A 20,173-nucleotide genomic window follows, 5' to 3' on the forward strand; every position below is an offset into this window, starting at 1 on the left:
AAACAAAAAAAAAAGAAGATTCACATTTCAACCCAAGAACTGTGAGTAAAGCAAAATGCCCTCCATGAATGTGGACCTCATTTAGTCAGTTGCTGGGCTGGCTTTCCACACACAAGGAAGAACTGCCAACATACCCACATTTGAACTTCACTGATCACATCAGCTCATATCTGGGTCTTAGATGGTGGCCCTTCCTGCAGATGGCAGATCTGCCTATCTTCATAATCAGGCCAGCCAGTTCCTTAAAATAATTCTCCTAATATAAAAGTATGTCAAGAGTCACTTTTATGTATATATGCTTTCTGAAGATTATCCTAAAACACCCTATACTCATCATTCAGGTCTTTAAAGTAGGAAGATCTGGGAGTTTGTTGAAGATTCTAAGATCTAGGATGAAGAAAGAAGATGGGTTATTTAGCAGTACTGATCCATGACTGGGTATGTAGTATGGGGGAAGAAGAATTTTAGGGAGAGCTAAGGAAGAAAAGTAGCCTCTTATAATAGTAGCCTAGCCTAAAAATAACATATGTGTTTTATGGGATATCAGTAATCAGTATAATTTGGTTACAATTAAATGTGTCAAAGTTTGATTTTTTTTTTTCTTTTTAGGTTTCATCATGTCTTTTGGTAGGGAAAGGGGGGCAGGGAAGTAAGGACAGAAGGCCTATCCTGAACCAGTCCCAGCCAGGTTTGCTTGTGACATGCTAAGTAGGAAAATCTCTGTTTTGAGTAAAACCAAGTTGTAAACAAACAAAGAAATCAGGGATGATCTTTGTTTTGGCTGTAACCAAGTTGTAAGCTGTAAACCAACACTCAGGAGACTATATCCAGGGCCAAAACTTGAACAAGGTCAGCCAAGGCTTGTGCATTAATGACTGCACTAGGTCTCTGGTCCTCCATCATATATTTTTATACATAGCACCATTCAATTTTTTCATCCTATAGGGAGATTCTTTCCAATTATAGGGTGTTGGAATCTTGCCTCTCCCTTGTTAAAGTCATTCTTATCATAGAGGTGTTGACATGTACTGTGTACATAGTCCCAACCCTGCTTCCCACCCTTGGTTCCAATCCTGTTGCTCATACGCAGCAGCAGAGTTCTCCATCTCTCACAGAACAGGGCAACTATGCCCTAGTTTATGAGGAAAATGGATCTCTGCAAATGTTCATGAAGCATACCTTTGTGAACTATTTTATGTTTGAAGACACATTAGCTGGTGATTAAAGAGAACTTTACAAATATCTCATTTCTTAATGCCACAAGCCATTTTGATTTATGATGGTAACCTCTCTCTCTACTGTATGTTTGAGTTTCTACTTTCTGCTTAAAATTTTTAATTTAAAAAGAGGTTGGGACCAGTAAGCACAGCGGTAAGGCATTTGCCTTGCATGTGGAAGGACGTTGGTTCAAATCCCAGCATACCGTATGGTCCCCCGAGCCTGCCGGGGGCTATTTGTGAGCGTAGAGCTAGGAATAACCCCTGAGCATTGCTGGGTGTTACCCAAAAACCAAAAAAAAAAAAAAAAAAAAAAAGGATGAAAACTGTACTTAATAACACTTAATGCCTGAAAGAATTATTGTATAAATGTCTAATGGATTGCCATTAATGCAGCTAAATATCTCCAGTAAATGTAAAGTTGTCTAAATCAAACTGATTGACAACTTGCATAGTAAAGAATTTGCTATGGGGCCCGGAGAGATAGCACAGTGGCATTTGCCTTGCAAGCAGCCGATCCAGGAGCAAAGGTGGTTGGTTCGAATCCCAGTGTCCCATATGGTCCCCCGTGCCTGCCAGGAGTTATTTCTGAGCAGACAGCCAGGAGTAACCCCTGAGCATCGCCGGGTGTGGCCCAAAAACCAAAAAAAAAAAAAAAAAAAAAAAGAATGTTTCTATGGTCTACTGTCTTACATTTTCAGAAATAAAACACAGTGAAGGGAATCAGAATGTTTTATTTTCCTTAGAGTTATAAACATTTGTATCAAAATATTTACAATAATAGTATATGAAATATCAATCTATGAAAGAAGCCAAATACAGTACTAGAATAGCTCACCAAGGTAATGCAAATTACATGAGATGTAAATGTCTTAGAAACAAAGTAAAAGACAAGGGAATGCATGGTTCACTCCAGTCATCATTTAACTTTTTAACATAATATGATATCTCATTTGGATATATCTTTTATGTAGATATTCCTCTGCATATAAGGTGGTTTTCTAGAAATCATGTGATAATTCAATGTTAACTGTTCATCAGTCTACAATTTTTACTCTCCACCCCAAGCCCAGATAAATTTTTAGAGTCAACATTTCCTTAACCAAAATGAACATTGAGAAATAAAAGTCCTTGTACATAAATACCAGCAATCATGGCATAACAACTCCCCCAAAAGGAAAAGAATCTAAAAGTAGGCAAGATGTCTCAAATTCTCCCTGGGGTAGATCTTCTTCAGGGATATTAAGGAAATATCTTTCCCCAATCACCCCACCCTGTAGGCAGAATTCGAGATGGCTTAACATAGGTGCTCCAAGCGAGAGCAATGTCTGCAGCACCAGGATTAATAACACAATCCAGGTCTAGAGAATGTTGCTCCCATGGCAGCATTTAGCTCAAATACCTTATGGCTGCGGACCTCAAGAGTTTTTGCCTGATTTATTTTTATTTTAAGGAAAATATCTACCCACCACCACCTCTGTTGTTGTTGTTTTGTTTTTTTAATTTATTTATCTCATAGAAATTTTCTTATTTTCTGGAAATCAATTCCTCTGTTCTTATAACTGAAACCCAGCATATAATACTTTACAATTATGTAGCACCTTTCATCCACGTAGTCAATGCTGAGTTTTGGTTTGTGTGTGTCTGATGAGCTTCCAGAATCCACCTGTCTCTCCAGGGATAAACAGGGTCTTTGAAAGGTGACCGCTCTGGTCAGGGCCAAAGCTAGAGCTGCCATGGAGCCTGGGAGCCCTGCTCACCCCTATGTGGATGACTGGACAAGCTTTCTGAAAGGTTTCTGATATAAAGGGTGAGTAACAGTCTATATCACAAGGAACAATGCCCCCCTATTGTCTATATAAGAGAACATTGATCACACAAAGAGGACATTCTAAAAACAGAGCCCTAAATAGGACTATATGCCACCCCCCCATCCCCTGCATCATTTGAGTGGGGTCCTCACCACCATGTTGGTTATTGGTGGCTGAACAGAAGCCCCAAGAGCTAGCTGCCTTAGCTGTAAGCAAGAGGTCTAGCAAAGTCCATAGCAAGAGGTCTCCAGATAAGATAGCTAGATGAGGTCTAGTCTGGGTTCTGATCTTCCACCATTCTGAAAGGAGCTATTGCTAGTCTGACTAACCCACCCACTTGGCCTAATGGCCTCGACTCTTCCTTCTCTATTTTTCACCAATACCACTAAACTCAGAGCCACTTTCCAGTTCTAAAGAGGCAACAGCTCGCAGACCAAAGCCCTCCCTCTCATCCAAACTGATGTTTAGTAGGAGGCTAGATGGGTGGGGTAGCTTCAGGGACTTAGCAGAGTGAGTCCAAACCCACTGTTGGAACTTGTACCATGGTCTTCACCTGGGGGGGGCAGCAGGTCTAGGACCTGAATGTGAGGACCAGGACCTGCCCTCAGAAGTGGAACCAGCAGTGAAGCTGCTTTATAAAAGAGGGCCCAGAGCAGTGCATGGAGCAGTGGACAGAGGAAGCCCACCCTAGTGGCAGGAGAAATATTCTCAGGCTACCACCTTCCTGGAACCAAGGACAAGGGCTCAGGTAGGGGACTCCTCTGGAGTGGTTTAGGTCTCAGTCTCCCCCCTCTCCCTCCCCCCACCCTCTCTAAGGTTGATCTGCACCAACAGCAACTTCTAACTCCCTCCCAGATTCCACGGCTGCCTCTCCCCACCCCACCCCCCACCCAGCCCAGCCTCAGGGCCGCCTCATTTCTTCCGCAGGACCAGGTAGAGGATGCCGATGATGAAGCTGAAGCAGAAGCAGATCCAGGTGAGAATGAAGCAATAGCCATGGTGGCTACTCGTGTAAGTGGGGTTGTTGTTTCTGTAGGCGTACTTGTTGGTATAGATGGACGCCCCAACCAGGATGCATAGCCCTAAAGGGAGAAGTGAATAGTGAGGGTTTGCATGTAATGTCGGTTCTTCTGTTTTTGTTTTTTTATTTTGTTTTTGTTGTTGTTTTAACTAAAACTACAAAAAATTGTTATTGGAGAAGTAGAACAACAGTCCAGAGCACCTGCTTTATATATTTTTTAGGAGACCTGCCTTTGATCCCTGGCACTGGGTGATTCCTGAGCACCCCTGGAAACAAGCTGAGTACTGCTATATGTGGCTCAAAAATAATAAATAGGGACTGAAGAGATAGTACAATCTGTACAGTGCTTTCCTTATACATGGCTAACCCAGACTTGATTCCTAGCATCCTATATGGTTTTCCCAGTACTACCAGGAATGAGCAGTGAGTGCAAAGCTAGGAGAAAACCCTGAGCACTGCCAGGTATGACAAAAATCAACAAACAAACAAATAAATAAAACTAAAAGAAAACAGCAGAAAGACTTGATGCTATTAAAAATATGACTTGTCTCCTTGGCCAGGAGAAAATGAAATCAGACAATTGGTTGGGTCCCAAACACTGGATTGGTCACTATGTCCCAAACCAAGAGTAATGATCCTGTGAGATGTGAGAGCTACGTCGCAGAGTTGTGGCTTTCACATCTTTATTGGTCTGAGGAGCTGCCTTTGAACTGCCCAGCTTTGTTATCTAAAACCCAGCATGGGATAGCAGGGGACCCAGTGACAAAGAACACTCAGGGAACCCTAAAATCTCTGCATTTGGAAAGATGACAAAAAGATTAAAAGTGGCAATAATGACTGTGTCTGAAGAGATGAGTTTCTGCCCTGCCACCCTCTTGAAATATCTGTGGATTGCTGTGGAGAAGTCCTGGAGCATCCTGATTCAAACAATCAATGAGGGTTCTGATTCCAAAAAGCACCAGAGAATCTCAAAAAGAAAATCAGAGCCAGAGTGATAGTACAGAAGGGGGGTTATTTTCCTTGCTCATGGCCAATCCAGGTTCTATCCCTGGCACCACAGATCCTTAAACTATTCAGGAGTGATTCCTCAGTGTTAAGCCATGGTAACCTCTCAGCTCTGCTGGGTGTGGCCCAAAATAAAAACAAACCCATAAAAATAAAGATAAGCAGCCATGGGCAGAAGGACCTGAACTAGGTAGTGACCCAAATCCCTCTGGAGTCTGACCCACAGATACTCACAACACACAAGCATGGTGGCCCCTGAAAGGAAGAAGCGGTTTCCTTTCTCCATTGTAAAGAGCTGGAACACAAAAATCAGGAGAGAGACAACGGAGAAGATGATGGAGAGGATCATGAAGGCCTGCACAGCTTTGAGGGAATCTGTGGAAACAGAATGAGGAAATCAAGGGCATTAGAACTACAGGCAAGGTGGTTTCCTGCACACACACTTCCCAAGCACAGAAAACAAAATGTGTACATACCTTGATCGGCATACATTAGAGATACACAGTTGCCATCGGTACAGTTTTTCCAAAGACCTACAGATGAGCTTCCATAGTCCGAGACCACCCACACCTGAAACCAAAGGCAGAGAAAATGTTGCCAAAAAATATTTATTTTAAATGTTATCTTTTGAAATAAAAGGAAAGAGGCAGATTTGTTCTCACCAGGACCAAAACTAGATGCCATAGTCAGCTACAAAGATGGCACAGCCTCTCAATGGATAGAAAGAGGGTCAGACTAAGACAGAACTGAAGGCTCCCCTGAGTAATTGGTACCCATAGAAAAATTACCTCTTCATATCACTCATCTGTTTAGAAACATAACAAAACCTGAGGTAATTACATCCACCAGAGTGGTTGAGGATCAGAAGCTAAGACACAGAGAACCGGAAGGAGGACTTTGGTTTTCAAGATCAAGTCAGCACTGACTTTCCATCAAGTTTACTTCATAGGAAGGCCAGACTAAGAGAAAGAGAAAGCAGGGTGAAATATTCAACTGGAGGGAAAAAAGGGCAAGAAAAGAAAAAGAAAAGCAGGAAAGAGTTGTGATCCTGACCATTGGAACTATCCCTTTTAACTCCACAGAGGATCAGACTTTGATGGCCACTGCATACAGTCTCAAGAGTGAAGTCCCCAGAAAGTCCCCAAAAACATTGGGGTGCCAAGCCAGAGGTAAGGTATGGTAGTGCCATATTCAGCACTGGGCACCTACTGATAGTAAGTAGCAGCCCTATCCAACCACCTTCAGAATACCCAGGGGTTGGTGAACAGAGGGCTAATTTGGTTCTCTGGGACACCTTCAGTGCTGAGGCCATGTCTTTTCATGTGAGCTCTGGTCATTGTTTCCACCAGAGTCAGAAAAATTCTCCTATTCAATACTGCACATGATAGCCAAAGTTTCCTATTCAAAGTCATTGGTGAACCATCATGGGGACCTGAGCAGATTCTAGCGCTTTGTCTGCCTATTGCTTAGGAACCTCTGGGGACAGTTGGTCTTGGTAGTTTTTCTGAGAAAAGTAAATTAGACGCTAAGTAAATTGGACCCACTAGAGGGCACAGTCGCCCACAGTTCAGTGAGAGACCACAGTGGTTTCCATTTGCTAATTTCTTATAATTCATCTTAAAGACTCCATTGTCACTGTTAATTTCTGCTCAGAACTTGGATTTATCATCTGGGTAGTCAAAAGCCACTCATCATTTCTTGTCACCTGCCCTTCTCAAAGTCTCTGGAACTTTCCCCATGCTCTTTCAAGCCCCACTTCCACTAACACAGCTTCTCAAGACTCAAGAAGCCGCATGGAATTTCAGCCTCTGCTGAGAGCTAGCCTCTGAGCCCTACATTGTTGGGAGTGCAAGGCTGTGTGCCTTTTCCACATGAAAGTGGAAGTTCTGGTTCAGAGAGAATAGCAGGTAAGGCTGGTTGGATTGGGTTCCATCCCCAACACCACTGGATCTCTCCAAGAGTGATCCCAGAGCACAGATCCTGGAGAATACCCTGAACACTACTGGATATGTCCCCAAAACAAACAAAAAGTAGAAATTCAGGAAAGACAGTGACAGTGACTTTATGAAAATATGCAAATAACTTTGGAATAAATAAACTGATCAATGTGGAAAAAAAAACTCACATTGGCAATGGTGCTAACGAACAGCATGATGACTGTGGCAATGTGGACCACGAAGATTCCAGCTAGTAAGACCAGCATCTTGGCTTTGTGGTGAAGGTGAGCAGATTCTGGAAGAGAAACCCAGTGGAGAGAAAAGATAAGATCAGCTGCAAGAAGTTGATTGCTCTTTCCCACCTTGTTGGCACTTCTACAACCAGGAGGCACCCCATCATAATCATCGCAATTCCATCATAAATCCCAGAAAACTTTTTGTTAGTCCCAAAACGTACAGTAAAACTTAACTAGAAGTAGATTTCTGCTTTTCCACTCTGTATAAACTCACTTATCTAATCCAACCTGTTTCATAAAACAAAAAGAACATTTGATGATATCTCCTTATATTTTCTTGTTTGTGTATTGAAAGCCCATGATTTTCAAAAGGCCTTTTTATAACTATGCTTGCCTGGTCTCAGTGTGACAATCTTCCCCTTTAAGTGGCTAAGCTTCCATCAGCTGCTCTCACTGCAATTTTCACAGAAGTGAGTGCTTCTGTGGAAGCTGTTGCTCCACATCCAGGCACCTGGTGTCACTCCATACCCAGGCACCAAAAGAGGCCGCTCATTTGTTGCCAACTTAGATCTAACACATGAGCTCCACAGTTTGTATTATTATAAAGCTGTTTGGCCTTCAATTATTACAACCACCCAAATATATTCAAACAGACTGACCCCTGGAGCAGTGCTGCCAACTTTCAGGTTTGCGTTACTATTCCTGAGCTACTGATCCAAGTGGGTTCCATAGTCAGACTCTGCTAGTGCTCTAAACATACCCATAGCTAACATACCCATAGTTAATATACCCATAATTCAATAGACCACTCTGGAAGCCTTTCTGAGGGAGCAACTTGAGCAAACATGCCACCAAACATGCCCTCAGCTGTGACATTTACATCTCTTCCAGCCCTACAGGATTCACACATAGGACTATGCAGCTGTATAAATCACAGTGTGTGTGTGTGTGTATGTGTGTGGCTGTGTGGGTGTGAAAAGAGAGTGAGAGAGAGTAAGAATGAGCTAGAGTAAGTGAGAGAGAGTAAGAAAGAGAGAGCAGTGAGGCTAGGGAGATAACTAAAGACTGTGCAGGAATTAAGCATGTTCAGCTCTGTTCTGGGCTGAGGTGGAGGAACATAGATCATAAAACCTAGAGATAAAGTGTGGAATGCAGTGGGGAGGCTGTTCAGGTGCCTATACCTTGCAGAGGGAGGCTTGGCTGTGCTGAGGGGAGTTTCCAGGCAAGGCTGTAAAGGAAAGGGCTAGAAGTCTCTCATATCCTGGACAGCTGGCCTGGGCAATGCCTCTCTACCAGCTCCCACCCTATCTGATTGACTAATGGAATCACTTTGAGACAGCACCAGAAATCCATGTGAGTAATTTGGCTGAATCACTCCAAACTCTCACTTGCTTCTTTCCCACCCTCAGACCTCCTCAGTCACACAGCTCTGGAAAGATCTCTACACCAAGCAGCTCAAGCAGAGGTCAACAGGTAAGAGCTCCTGTAACCCTTGCTCTGGCTTCCACCCTCAGCACTACCCTCCAGCTCAGCTCAGCTGCTCTGAAGGACTTTGTCTCTTTGACCTATGGACTAAACCACGAACAAAGCGTAGGGTGTGGAGCTTTGTGCCTGCTATTGACACTCTGGCTCACACATTCACATCTGTCACTGCTGCCTTCTAGATTCTTGTATCATTTTCTGCTTGACTTGCATATACAAACAGCAAAGAGGTGTTGGAATTACACAGCAGAGGGGTTTGCATCCTCTGAAGTGACTTGACCTTTCAATTTCTTTCCTCTTATGTCAAGTCAAGGGGCAATGCTGGCTGGGGGGAGACACTGTGAAGACCTAGTCCAGTACCTAGACTGGACGTCAGGCATTCAGGGGCAAATGGAGCCACATGATTGATGTCCCTCTCTTACAGGAAGCTGAGAGGCAGTGATCAAGTGCAATAAAGAGGACAACTTCATTCGTTCATGGTTCATGGGGCAGTGCTGGCTGCCTGAGGGGGTGGGGGGGGGACATAAAGAATCAACTCCAAGGAATAAGCAGGAGAAAGCTTACTCTCTCAGCCCTGTTTTAACCATCCTTCAGCACCCCCAATCGCACTGACCCTCAAGGGAACAGGGATGAACTAGCTGCTAGACACTTCCAATGTTCCAGAAGGAGCCTCTTGGGCTGAGAATGACTTTGTTGTATCTTTTACAAACATCCTTCAAAGGGTAGGAACTGGTTGAGGGGTCAAGAAGGATTTATCATCCTCCCAAGTGAGACTTTATAAGTGGGATCTAGGCAAACTTTCAAAGTTTTGTCCCTTTCACACGGAGAGGCCAAGGGAACTCATTTGCTCTCTTCTGGGGCTGCTGTTGCAACCCTTAAAACTTGGGTCTGGATCCTCAGTCCTTGCTCACATTCTCCATGTAGACAATGCCAACATAACAGGGTTCACAGTCTCCTCCTAATGCACCTCGACCCTGGCTCATTCATGTGGCCCAGATCTCACCACAGTCTCTCTCCATGATGACCTTTACCCAGTGGATGCTCAGGGGTTGGATGGAACATGTAGAAAGCTGCTCTCTCAGCCCAAACGGCTGTGTCCAATTCCTAGGCTCTCCTCCACCCCCTTACCATTCAACAAGAGAAAGAGTGCAGCATCTCCAATTAATGAGTGTCACGGTATATGGAAAACACAGGACTTTCCCGGGACTCAAGCCAACATTCCCACCCAATAAATGGAACTTCTCCCTCTTCCCACCATGCCAAAAGGGTTTGCTTTTAAGGTTGTCACCTGATGACACACTAGGGAGCAGAGGAATTGGTCTCACAGTGCTAGTTCATCCCTCTGTCCCAGAGATGTTCCATCTCACCCTTACAGACACAGACAAGCCTCAATCTTGCATATTGGGTGGGGGGAGCAGAAAGGCTCCAGTTCAGAGGATCCGCTCCATTTTATCCGCTGCACTGCTTCGAGGAGACTTGCCAAGCCCTGAGGTGTCTCTGACTTCCTCTGGAATCCCCAGGAAAAACTCACATAATAATAGTAGATGCGATTTTCATAGCAGCTTTTGTGAGATCCTCACAGATCTTCACAGCAGCTCGGACACTGAGGATGGCTAAAACTATCATAGCTCACACCCTTTCATAGCTCAGACCCTCAGAGATCACATACTCACTGATCAAACCTCACTCTCACAGCACTTACCTCACAGATCATACTATCACAGCTTACACCCTTACAGTAGCCAGAGTACTTGGCCACCATGGCTAACACCACCTTCCTGACTCTGTATCACTTCAACTCTCCCTCATACCTCTCTGAAATGCTCTGGGGTGCCTCCAGTGCATACTCTACAGCCTAGCCCAGTCAGAAATTGGAGAAGAGCCATAGTGCAATTCTGAATTTGGGGTTACAATGAGGATGGAGAGGCCCAGGCAATGTCATTGTCACCAGGAGTTACTGGGGATTCCCATAACAACAGACCCAGGCCACCAGCATGATTCCATTTCACTGTTAAATAAAAGTGGCCACCAATGGCTCTGGGGAGAGTGCCTGGAGTATGTGTCCTGACATTGGAGATGCTAGAAATACAGGAGTCCTGACACTGCCTCATGGGAGTGCACAGGGCACTGGCATGTTGGTCTGTCTGCTGAGAAAACAAAAGCAAGAGACCTGAAGTCACAGCTTTGGGTTTCCATTTTTGTCCTTTCTGCTTCAACACACAAGCTGTCCTGCTCCCACTACAGGCCATACCGTACTGCTTCCCCATGCTGCCAATGCTGCCCAGGCTATCATCTCTGTTGTCCCGAATGGGCCCCACCACTGGACACCACTCTGTCTTCTGGACTGCTGCTAATGAACAGAAGATGGACGACAAGCCCAGAAAGGTTCTGAGGTTGACAGTAGCTGGAGCTCATAGCTGGAGCAGTCTGATTGATGAAGGAGAAGAAATAGGGATAGGAGCGCCACACTTCTTTATCTACTTGTTTCTATCCACTTTGACCTATTTTGGCTTCCTGTCTTCCCCTCATATCCCACACCCCAAAAATAAACGACTTGAAGGAGTACACCTCTGGTGTGGCCTGTCATGTTTAGGGGCCCCTAAAGGTGGGGTCACAAAAGAGACCTTGTCACCTTCCTTTTACTAGTGTGTCTCTCAGTTCAGGGACTTAGAGGACAATCGGCTCCCAAGGAGCTGGTAGGACTGGAGGCCCTGGCCACTTGTTGCCCTCATTGTCACTGTGTTCCTGGTGGGGGAGGCATTATCCAAGCATGACCCCAGGCCCAGTATCGGCACAAAGGTATACAAGAGAGCAAGCCCAGAGGAAGCAGAGGAAGTCCTGGTCTGAGTCAGGAAGGAGCAGGGTAGGGATGAGCTGGGTAGGACCTTTGGATGCTGCTGCAAGGTCTGATTCACTGTGAGTGGGTGAAATCACAGACCTGCGAGGGAGACAATGTCCCCTAGGGTCACGAATATCTGAACATACAAGGCTGGAATACATTGCTGTATTTTCAAGGAGGAATATACTAAGAAAGTACCTACAATTTCTAAGTACTAATTTTTCCACAAATCTAACTGTTCTGTCTCCCTTTAATTTGCATCATCTCTGGAGTTCAAAGAACTTATAAAATAAAAAATCTCTTCCCCCATACATGCCACTCATGGCAAATCCAAACCAAGAATTATCTTCACTCTTGTTTCAGCTCTTGTCTATGAACAATTTTCTCCCAGCCCAGAGCGTTCTGCTGAGGTTGCATCCATCAACCTCATGATTCTGCCCATGATTCTCTCATCTTTGTTCCACCCTTGGTCACAATCTTCCTTTCAGATCTTAGAAATCATTTTCGAATTCATCAGAAGGTGCTGGGATCTCAGCATCTCCAGCAAGTTCTAATGTAGTGCTAAAATGACTAGACAGGAAATGTCCACTCAGTCACTCAGTCCACTCAGTTGTCATTTTCCAACGGGGACAGATAGGATCAGGGACATGCTCATCTCACTGCTGACTGCTTTCTCACGCTCTTTGACACTTGGCAGGAGGGGAAATGAAGGTGCAGCATTATGTGGCCATTGAGGCAGGCCTGTCCTTCTAAGGCTATGTGGGAGGGGGGAATCACACACATGGGCCTTTCTAGCCTCCTCTTGAGATTGTCCCTGATTTGTTTTGATGTTTGTGTTCCCAGCTGGTGACCACATGGGCTGGCAAAGGGCATGTCTATTTGGCACCAAAGCAGAAGAGGAAATCATCCTTCTGGTGCACCCCTGAGGGTGTGTGCAGGCTGAAACTAAAGGCAGGCCCAGGAGAAGACCTGGATGAGTCTTTCTGGCCTGTGTTCAAGAGGTTTTCATATCCAGTGGCCTTTTCATTCTAAATATTGCTTAAGTGGGGTGAGGTGGCTCATTCAAGGCTCCCTGGGAAAGGTGTGGAGACAAAAGACCCCCAACTCCAACCCGCACCACAAGACCATCCCTTCTTGCCTCCTGGTCATCTGCTATGGGGTGAAAGCCACTGATTCTGGAAGTAGAAAATCTCAGCAATCCCACAAACAGAACTTTCTGGAGCTGGGGGAGGAGACCACTTCTCCTTGGCCATGAGGGAGGGGACCACTTTGCCCTCCTCGGCAGCTACTCTTGGGAGATGTTTAGAGCTTGAGGGCACATCTGCCTCTTCTGGAGGCCTGTGCACGCCAAGGCAGAGTAGGAGTGGAAGTCAGGATGAAGGGGTTGACCAAGCAGTACTGTGTGTGAAGAGAGAGAGCTAGGTCTGAAGCAAGGTTGGCCTTGAGAGGCCACAAGACAGACCTACATTCTGCAATTGCTTCCAAGAAAAATCACCCCTTTCTTACCCCTCAAATGCCTCTGTGTCTGGGGCAGGGGTGGTTCCGAGTGACATCTGCCAAGACCATGGCACACATGCCACACCCATTTGTTCAGCTGCTCTGGAGAACAGAGTTTCCCTTTCCTTGCTCTTTCCTCTCCTGTCCTTTGCCACCCTAAACCCCTTACTGCACTCCCTCTCTCCCCTCCACTTTTCCCTCCCTCCTCTCCCCTTACCCTGCACCTCACAAGCCCCATACACTCCTTCCCCCCTTTCTCTCCCCACTTTGTCCTCTTCTTCTGCCTCTTCTCCCTGCCTTTTCATCTTCACTCTCTTCCTCTTCCCTCCTTCCTTTCCTCTCCCTCCTCCCCTCACCAATTTCCACCCTCCACTCCCCTCCCCACCACTTCTGACCCAAGTTTCTCTCTGGCTGCCAGCACCAAGAGCTACAGGGCCCCACTGCCAAGTTAATAACTGGGCTTGAAAAAAATCAAGGTGCGGCGGGCCCCACAGGCGCTGGGGCGGGCCCATAGGAGATGCTAGCAACATGCTTGAACCCGCCACAGTGGGCCCCCCCCAAATGCAAGGGGATGATGAGGCTCCTTTCCCTTCGTTTCCCTTCAGAGGCAGTTTAAAGCCTGGAGGCAGGGAGGTCATTCTGTGCCACGAGGATGGAGAAGGGAACAAGGGCCCCCAGAACTGACTCCACCTTCTGGCATCTGGTTTTCTTTCTGCAATATTCATCGAAGGGATGGGCAGACATCTAGAACTTGCCCTCAGAATGATCCTTCATTCTGCTGCTCTCTGTTTATAGGAGAGTGAGCTAGTGCTCTGGAATAGTGACATTGGCCAGTACACAGGGTTCTTCCAGGCACTGCGGTTTTGGGGCATATTGCTAGGATTTTACCAGCACACTCCACCTAGCCTGCCTATTCTATTGGGCCACACCCACCAACACTGAGTTACACAAACATACATGCACCAGGCACACAGACATGAACAGACACACAAAGACACAGATGGACATACTAAGACATGTGTATGAACATAGATAGACATATAAGGTCATGAATGAACACACAAAGACACACGTGGACACACCAAGATACATACATATAGACATACAAAGACACAAATACATGACATTGACACACACCAAGGCACACATACCACACATGAACACACATGTGAACAAAGACACATTCATGCATCACGTGGACACACAAAGATATACTGACACACATAGATATGCATATATACACACATGAACAAACTTGGACAAATGCACACTTGGATATACATGGACAAACATGGCGGCACAAAGACATGCAGAAATACTTGCACACATGGAATACAAAAATATACAAGTAGGCACAATGACACACATACACATACCTGGGCACACATGGACACACCTACACAAACAGACAACACCCATATATAATGCTTACTCTCTCACTAGTCCAAACTCTGTCTCTACCCCTGCCTCCAGCCCTGGGAAAGGTCTTGTTCATTTGAAATGACAGCCTAGGTATCAAAATCCTATCTGGCTCACAGCTCTCATCCAATTCTTCTGGAAAGATGGAAGCTTGGTAGTGAGAGCACCTCCCTGAGAGCACAAATACTCCGATGGCCACCAAGGATGGAAGAACCAACTCTGGCCTGAGCAATGTCAAATCTTCACTGGGACAAATCAGAACCTTGCCTTGTTTCCAGGACCTGAACTAAGCCAGGTGGGTGGATATTCCTCATAAGACAGGACTGGAGTAAAAAAAAAACAAAAAAAAAAAACGTGCTCACCTCCCCTCTGCTCCTCCCAGCACCTCCTTTCTCAGCTCTCACCACACCTTTGCAACCACACCCACCTCAGACCAGGTGGAGTCTGTTCCCAGGCCTGCAGGTTCCTCTTGGCCAGCCCTGGTCACTCCCTTGCACTTGTCAGTGTTTTAACCAGATAGCCACTTCTTGTGGGAGCTGACAGCCCTGCTCTCAGATTCCCCATAGAGCAGGTATAAAGGGAAGGTTGTCAGAGGAGAAAGTTCTATGAGGTGGACTCAGACATCTGAGAGTGGAAGAAGCAGAAAAGGCAGGCTCTGGGTCCACAGGCCTTCACAAATATGGGTTTAGAGCTGTACCATCTTGAACAGTCTTCTACAGACCTATGCGGGTTAAACCAGCAGTACAGGAGCCCCAGGGAATTCTTAAAACAGGAGTGGCCATGCTTGTTTTGAGCAGAGATGTCCTATTCAGATCCAGGAAAGAGGCATTTCCAAAAAAACTATGAAAAGTAGTCCCTGAGATTTTTGTATGAAAGGGGAAGAAAGAATGAGGAACTCCCAGTGGGTTATTGTATCTTAATACTTAAACCCCAAGGGATCTCCCAGATAAATGAAAAGGAATAATTTTATCTAGTGTGGGACTGAAGAGTTATGATGAGTATGTTTGGGTTTGGGATATTGGGGATCCAAGGAAGCTCTTCATTAGAAATTTGGGGTCATCTGAATTGGGAGGAGTATGAACAAAAAAGTCAGAAAATATTGGAAAAGATCTGAAACTTCTCGTCTACACTAGTGACAGCTTAGGACTGCTTCTCAAAAGACTGAAAGTCTGGCAGGGGTGACAAGACACAGAGATTATTCAGATTGACAGATCGGCAGTAGTGGCTGCATAAAAGTAGGGTTCGCTGGACTGTGGGCCAAGTTCCAGGACAGCCTCCCCAAGCCCCAAAGGAAACCTGCCATTCTGGTTCTGAATCGATTCAGCCACCATCAGAACACACTGGGTGTGTCCCTCTCTCTGAGTGACTGAGAAGCCTGAATGTCTCCCTAGTGTGTGACGCAGCCTGTGTGTCCTGTGGGAGCTCAAGAAAGAGCCACATCTGTGGGACAGAAAAGGCAGGGGAGAATCTGGGCTGCTGCAGGCAGGCCTCAGGCATAAGCACAGCAAACAATCAGGCTCCAGCTTCCTTGAGTTTTAGCTATTTGCTCTTCAATAAGGGGTGGAAGTTTGGAAGTCAGAGGTGGGACTGGAATGACACTACACTGGGTAGGGCACTTGCCAATTTTGGTTTGTTCCCTTGCATATTTATGGTCCCCCCACATTCCCCAAGAAAGAATCTTGAACAGAGAGCCACTAGTAAACCCTGAGCACTGTCAGGTATGATCCAAACACCCACCCACATACCCAAAAAAAGAAGAAGCCAGAGGCATTGGGTTGTGATACCACAAAACCAACCCAAACAGACTTTCTGGGTCTGGGCCAAACTCAGAGCCAGGAACCCAGCAGTAACTCCATCAGGAGGCCAGTCTGCAGCTGAGGGGATTGATTCGCCTCTGATCATGAACCAGGCAAACGGCTTCCAATAGGGTGTCACTAAAATGTGAGGAGAAGGCACCCACACCTAAAGGACCACACACACAAACAGGCAGCGTGGCCAAAGCCGAGTATAACTGAATGGATCCTGGGCCTTTACTCATCTCTTCCTCAGTCTATGTCCCACCATGCTTGACACCATCTTGCTATGTTGGCCTTGCCTGAGTCTCTGACTTGCTCTTTCTGCATCCTACAAATGCAGTCATTCACAGTGCCCCCTGGTGATCTCTGCAGAGCCCACGCACTAGTGCATCTCCCCACAAGCCCAGTTCTGGGTCTTCCTGTGAGAAATGATGAGCAGGCGTTGAGACCAGAGGGAAACATCTGGAAGTTTTTGAGACTCTGGAGAAGGTTGTCTCAGCCCTGATTTCTGGTAGACAGCCAGACGCTTCCGGGATGTGATGGGTTGGGCTGGTTCTGGACGGCTTTCTGCCAACTCCCAGGACAGTGGGGCAGCATCAAACAATGTAAAATCTGGGGGGTCCTCAGAGCAGGCAGCCAGACAGGATGTCCAGCAGTCCTTCCAAGAGCTCTCCACCCACGCCTGTTCCTCAGACTCTTGGTGGGACTGTGGGCTTCAGAGAGTGGGAACCAGAAGAGGCAATATACAATGATAACCGTAACTTGTCATATCAGAGACTAACAGCTCAAATTAAGCACACACAGACAGAGACACACACATTTTCAGATATTCACACACACACACACACACACACACACGCACACTTGGAGACATACACTCACATGCACATAGAACATTTATACACGAATAACCACATACTGACACCCACATACACAAACACTCCCCCATTCACCCTCACACACACATTCAATATGCACATAAATTTCCACTCATTCCAAGACACGCACTCACATTCGCACACACATGAAGACACATTCCCTCACAGACACTCAGACGCATTCACACACTCGCACATATACTCATGCTCCACACGTGCTTTCTCTCTCCCACTCACATGCTCAACAGCCCTCTCACTACTTGTTGGAGGAAGAAGGAAGGGAAAGTGGGAAGTGGAACGGCATTTTCCAAATTGCTGCCAAACTGGGAAGAATAGTCAGGACCCGCCGTCCTTTCTAAAGCACCCAAGTTCCGCAGGAGACTGCACAATTCACACCTCTGAGCTGCCAGCCTACCTGGGATCTAAATATTTCTGTGAGCTTCAGCCTGCACAGAACTAAGCCAAGATTTATACCTGGGCAATATATATATTGAGAAAATACTTTCAGGAACCGCTTAACCAAATCTTCTCAAATCCACATCCATCTCATCTTTTTTCTTGGGTTTTTGGGTCACACCCAGCAGTGCTCAGGGGTTACTCCTGGCTCTATGCTCAGAAATCTCTCCTGGCAGGCTCGGGGGACCATATGGGATGCCGGGATTTGAACCACCGACCTTCTGCATGGAAGGCAAATGCCTTACCTCCATGCTATCTCTCTGGCCCCATCCATGTCATCTTAAGAGAAGACACATCTGCAGCAAATGCAGGCTCCCCCTGAATGATGAAAGGCCTCCCTATGCCTCGACTGACTCAGCCCTAAGAAGGCGGCAGACCAGCAGCCTGGTCTATACTAAGTCCTTAGGCTGATCACCCCCAAAATCTTCCCTTGCAACAGTGTTTCTAAAGGAAAATCCTGCTTTCATCAGGCAAGTCGAAGCGTGTCCTGCTCCCCATCGTGTGTATGTGGAGGGAAAATGCACACACTGCTCTGTGTGCAAATGGCCACACCTCACCAAAATGCTAACTAATTCCTAACAAAGCCACTAGCAGCCCTTGCTTGCCCCTTGCTCTACGCTCAGGCTGCTCCATAGCCAGGCTTTCAGATGGGCGGGAATCCAAGTTCCAAGCAACCCAGTCCTCTGTGTAGACGCTTCCACATCTGTCTTTAAAGAGCAGAGATGCTGGCCCTCTTCCATCTCCCATCTTCTCACGAGCTGAGCTGGGAGCCACCACCCAAAGCCAGTCACAGTTTTTTCCAGGAACAGATGAAGTTCCCCTCACTCCACCCTTCTCTAAGCCCAGCTTCCATGTGGCTGCCCCAACTCACCACATCTGGCTTTGGTCAGGATCCCCAGGACCCACATGGGCTCCAGACTCCCACCTTCCCTCCAGTAACCTTCCCTCTGAGTGTGAGCAAAAACACCAGACCCCCTTTCTCTCACAGTTTTTTTTCATCCCCAAACTCTCCTTTTTCTCTCTGATTGACAACTCTACTTTAATTCAGACAAAAGTATATGAACCGAGGGGCAGAAAAAGCCCTGCAAAACCTACACAGAAATGCACGTATAAACTGCACATTAGTCCGCCAAGAGCAGCAAACAACCAACATGCAGAGCAACTATTCACGCCCCGGAGCCCAGACATCTGGCCGCTAAGGGCGTCTCTGTTATGTCTAAGGTATGTGGCGCCTCCATAAAGTTACTTGGGGCCCCTCACTTCCAAAGTCCCTCCACAGTTAGAGAACTGAACCAGCTACAAACCGATTAAAGAATATTTTTCTGAACCTTATGAAAAAGTGGCCTGCACAATCACTTGGAACCCAAATAACAAGGACTCAATGGAGTTGAGGGTGGGGTGGAGAAAAACCAGCAAAGGAGAGAGAGAAAAGGACACCCCCAAGTGTCTCCCAACCCCACTGCTGTCCTACCTGAGTATCTGGAAACAGGAGAGAAGAGCAGGCAGCGGCTGCTCCGAGGTCTGAAGGTACAGTGAGGGGAGGGCCTGCGTCCCGAGGTTATAAATTTCCTGCGCTGGGGTGTTGGGGAGTGTACTGGGCGGGTTCTTTACCCTGTGTTTTAAAGAAGTTTCTATGAATCAGTCTGACTTTAAAAAAAAAAAAAATTGTTAGTAAGCTACGCCCTGCACATTGGCAGGCATTCAAGAAGCCGGGAATGAGCCACCAATTCAGAGAACCAGCCCCTCTGACTCACACGCCCGACCACAGTGGAAAAAGGAGTGACCAGCCGGGCTGCACTGAGTAATCAGGAGGCACAAATAGGCCTGTTTATCCAGCCTGTTCCTCCTGTCCCCAAAGTGAGCCTTGGTTACCAGGGCCCTGGGCCAGGCAGGGTTCTCTGGCCCAATTCAACCAGGTAAGATGGCCAGAAGTCTTCATCCTGCTCCAGCCAGGCCCTTGCTCTCTGCAATACTAGCTGAACATCAGGTCCCACATGACAGCTCTGCTGCCTGCTGGGATTATCAAATTAATTATCCCATCACTTCCCCCACTGACCTGGGGTGGCTGTCTGATGAGGTTCTCGATAATGACCCTGGCTCAGACCTGGTGCTGGCTGGATGGCAAAGGGTCAAGTGACCTCTGGACTCCACAGGTAGAGGTATATAAGTGCTTCCTAGAGAACTTTGCTCTCTGATCATGGAATTGGCCTCTGGACCTTGGTCCTCAATAGTTTCTAGTATCGGGCAGGAGATATGGTCATCCAGCCACCTTTCTGCCTCATTTCCCTGTTACTCAGAGAAAAAGTGTCCTAGGACCACCCAAGCCTCCCACCCACCTTCCATCAGAGACAGAGACTGAGTAGTCCAGCCCTGTTTTGCACATCACTGCTGTGTGACATCCAGGCAAATCAGCTTCTCTGTGCCTTGGTTTCCTTGTGCAAAAAGAGGGGCTCCGAGGAACCCACCTCAGTATCACTGTGAGAAAATACACAGAGGAAGCAAATAACAGTGCCTGGCACATAGCAAGCACTTCATCACTATGAGAAATATACAGAGGAAGCAAATAACAGGGTCTGGCA

The 20,173-nt window shown here is 46.5% G+C and overlaps 1 protein-coding gene across 1 annotated transcript; it reads right to left on the bottom strand.

Annotated features, from left to right (window-relative positions):
• Window positions 1-3,940: 3,940 nt before the first annotated feature.
• EMP1 (epithelial membrane protein 1) lies at window positions 3,941-19,107 on the bottom strand. Its single transcript, XM_049783343.1, has 5 exons — window positions 19,066-19,107; window positions 7,180-7,286; window positions 5,531-5,624; window positions 5,289-5,429; window positions 3,941-4,110 (listed from the first exon to the last, which is right to left on the bottom strand). Exons 2-5 carry the CDS (start codon window positions 7,255-7,257, stop codon window positions 3,941-3,943), a joined length of 483 nt encoding a protein of 160 aa, XP_049639300.1. The 5' UTR covers window positions 7,258-7,286; window positions 19,066-19,107.
• Window positions 19,108-20,173: the final 1,066 nt, after the last annotated feature.

Source organism: Suncus etruscus, chromosome 11 (genome assembly GCF_024139225.1).
Source record: "Suncus etruscus isolate mSunEtr1 chromosome 11, mSunEtr1.pri.cur, whole genome shotgun sequence".
NCBI lineage: Eukaryota > Metazoa > Chordata > Mammalia > Eulipotyphla > Soricidae > Suncus > Suncus etruscus.

What these genes read in the sequence shown, in the direction of transcription:
- EMP1 (XM_049783343.1), bottom strand. Translation starts at nt 7,257, where the DNA reads ATGCTGGTCTTACTAGCTGGAATCTTCGTGGTCCACATTGCCACAGTC. An exon ending in TCTAATGTATGCCGATCAAG is followed by an intron (nt 5,430 to 5,530) that starts GTATGTACACAT and finishes CTGTTTCCACAG; the next exon opens with ATTCCCTCAAAGCTGTGCAG. An exon ending in GGCCACCATGCTTGTGTGTT is followed by an intron (nt 4,111 to 5,288) that starts GTGAGTATCTGT and finishes TTCTCCCTTTAG; the next exon opens with GGCTATGCATCCTGGTTGGG.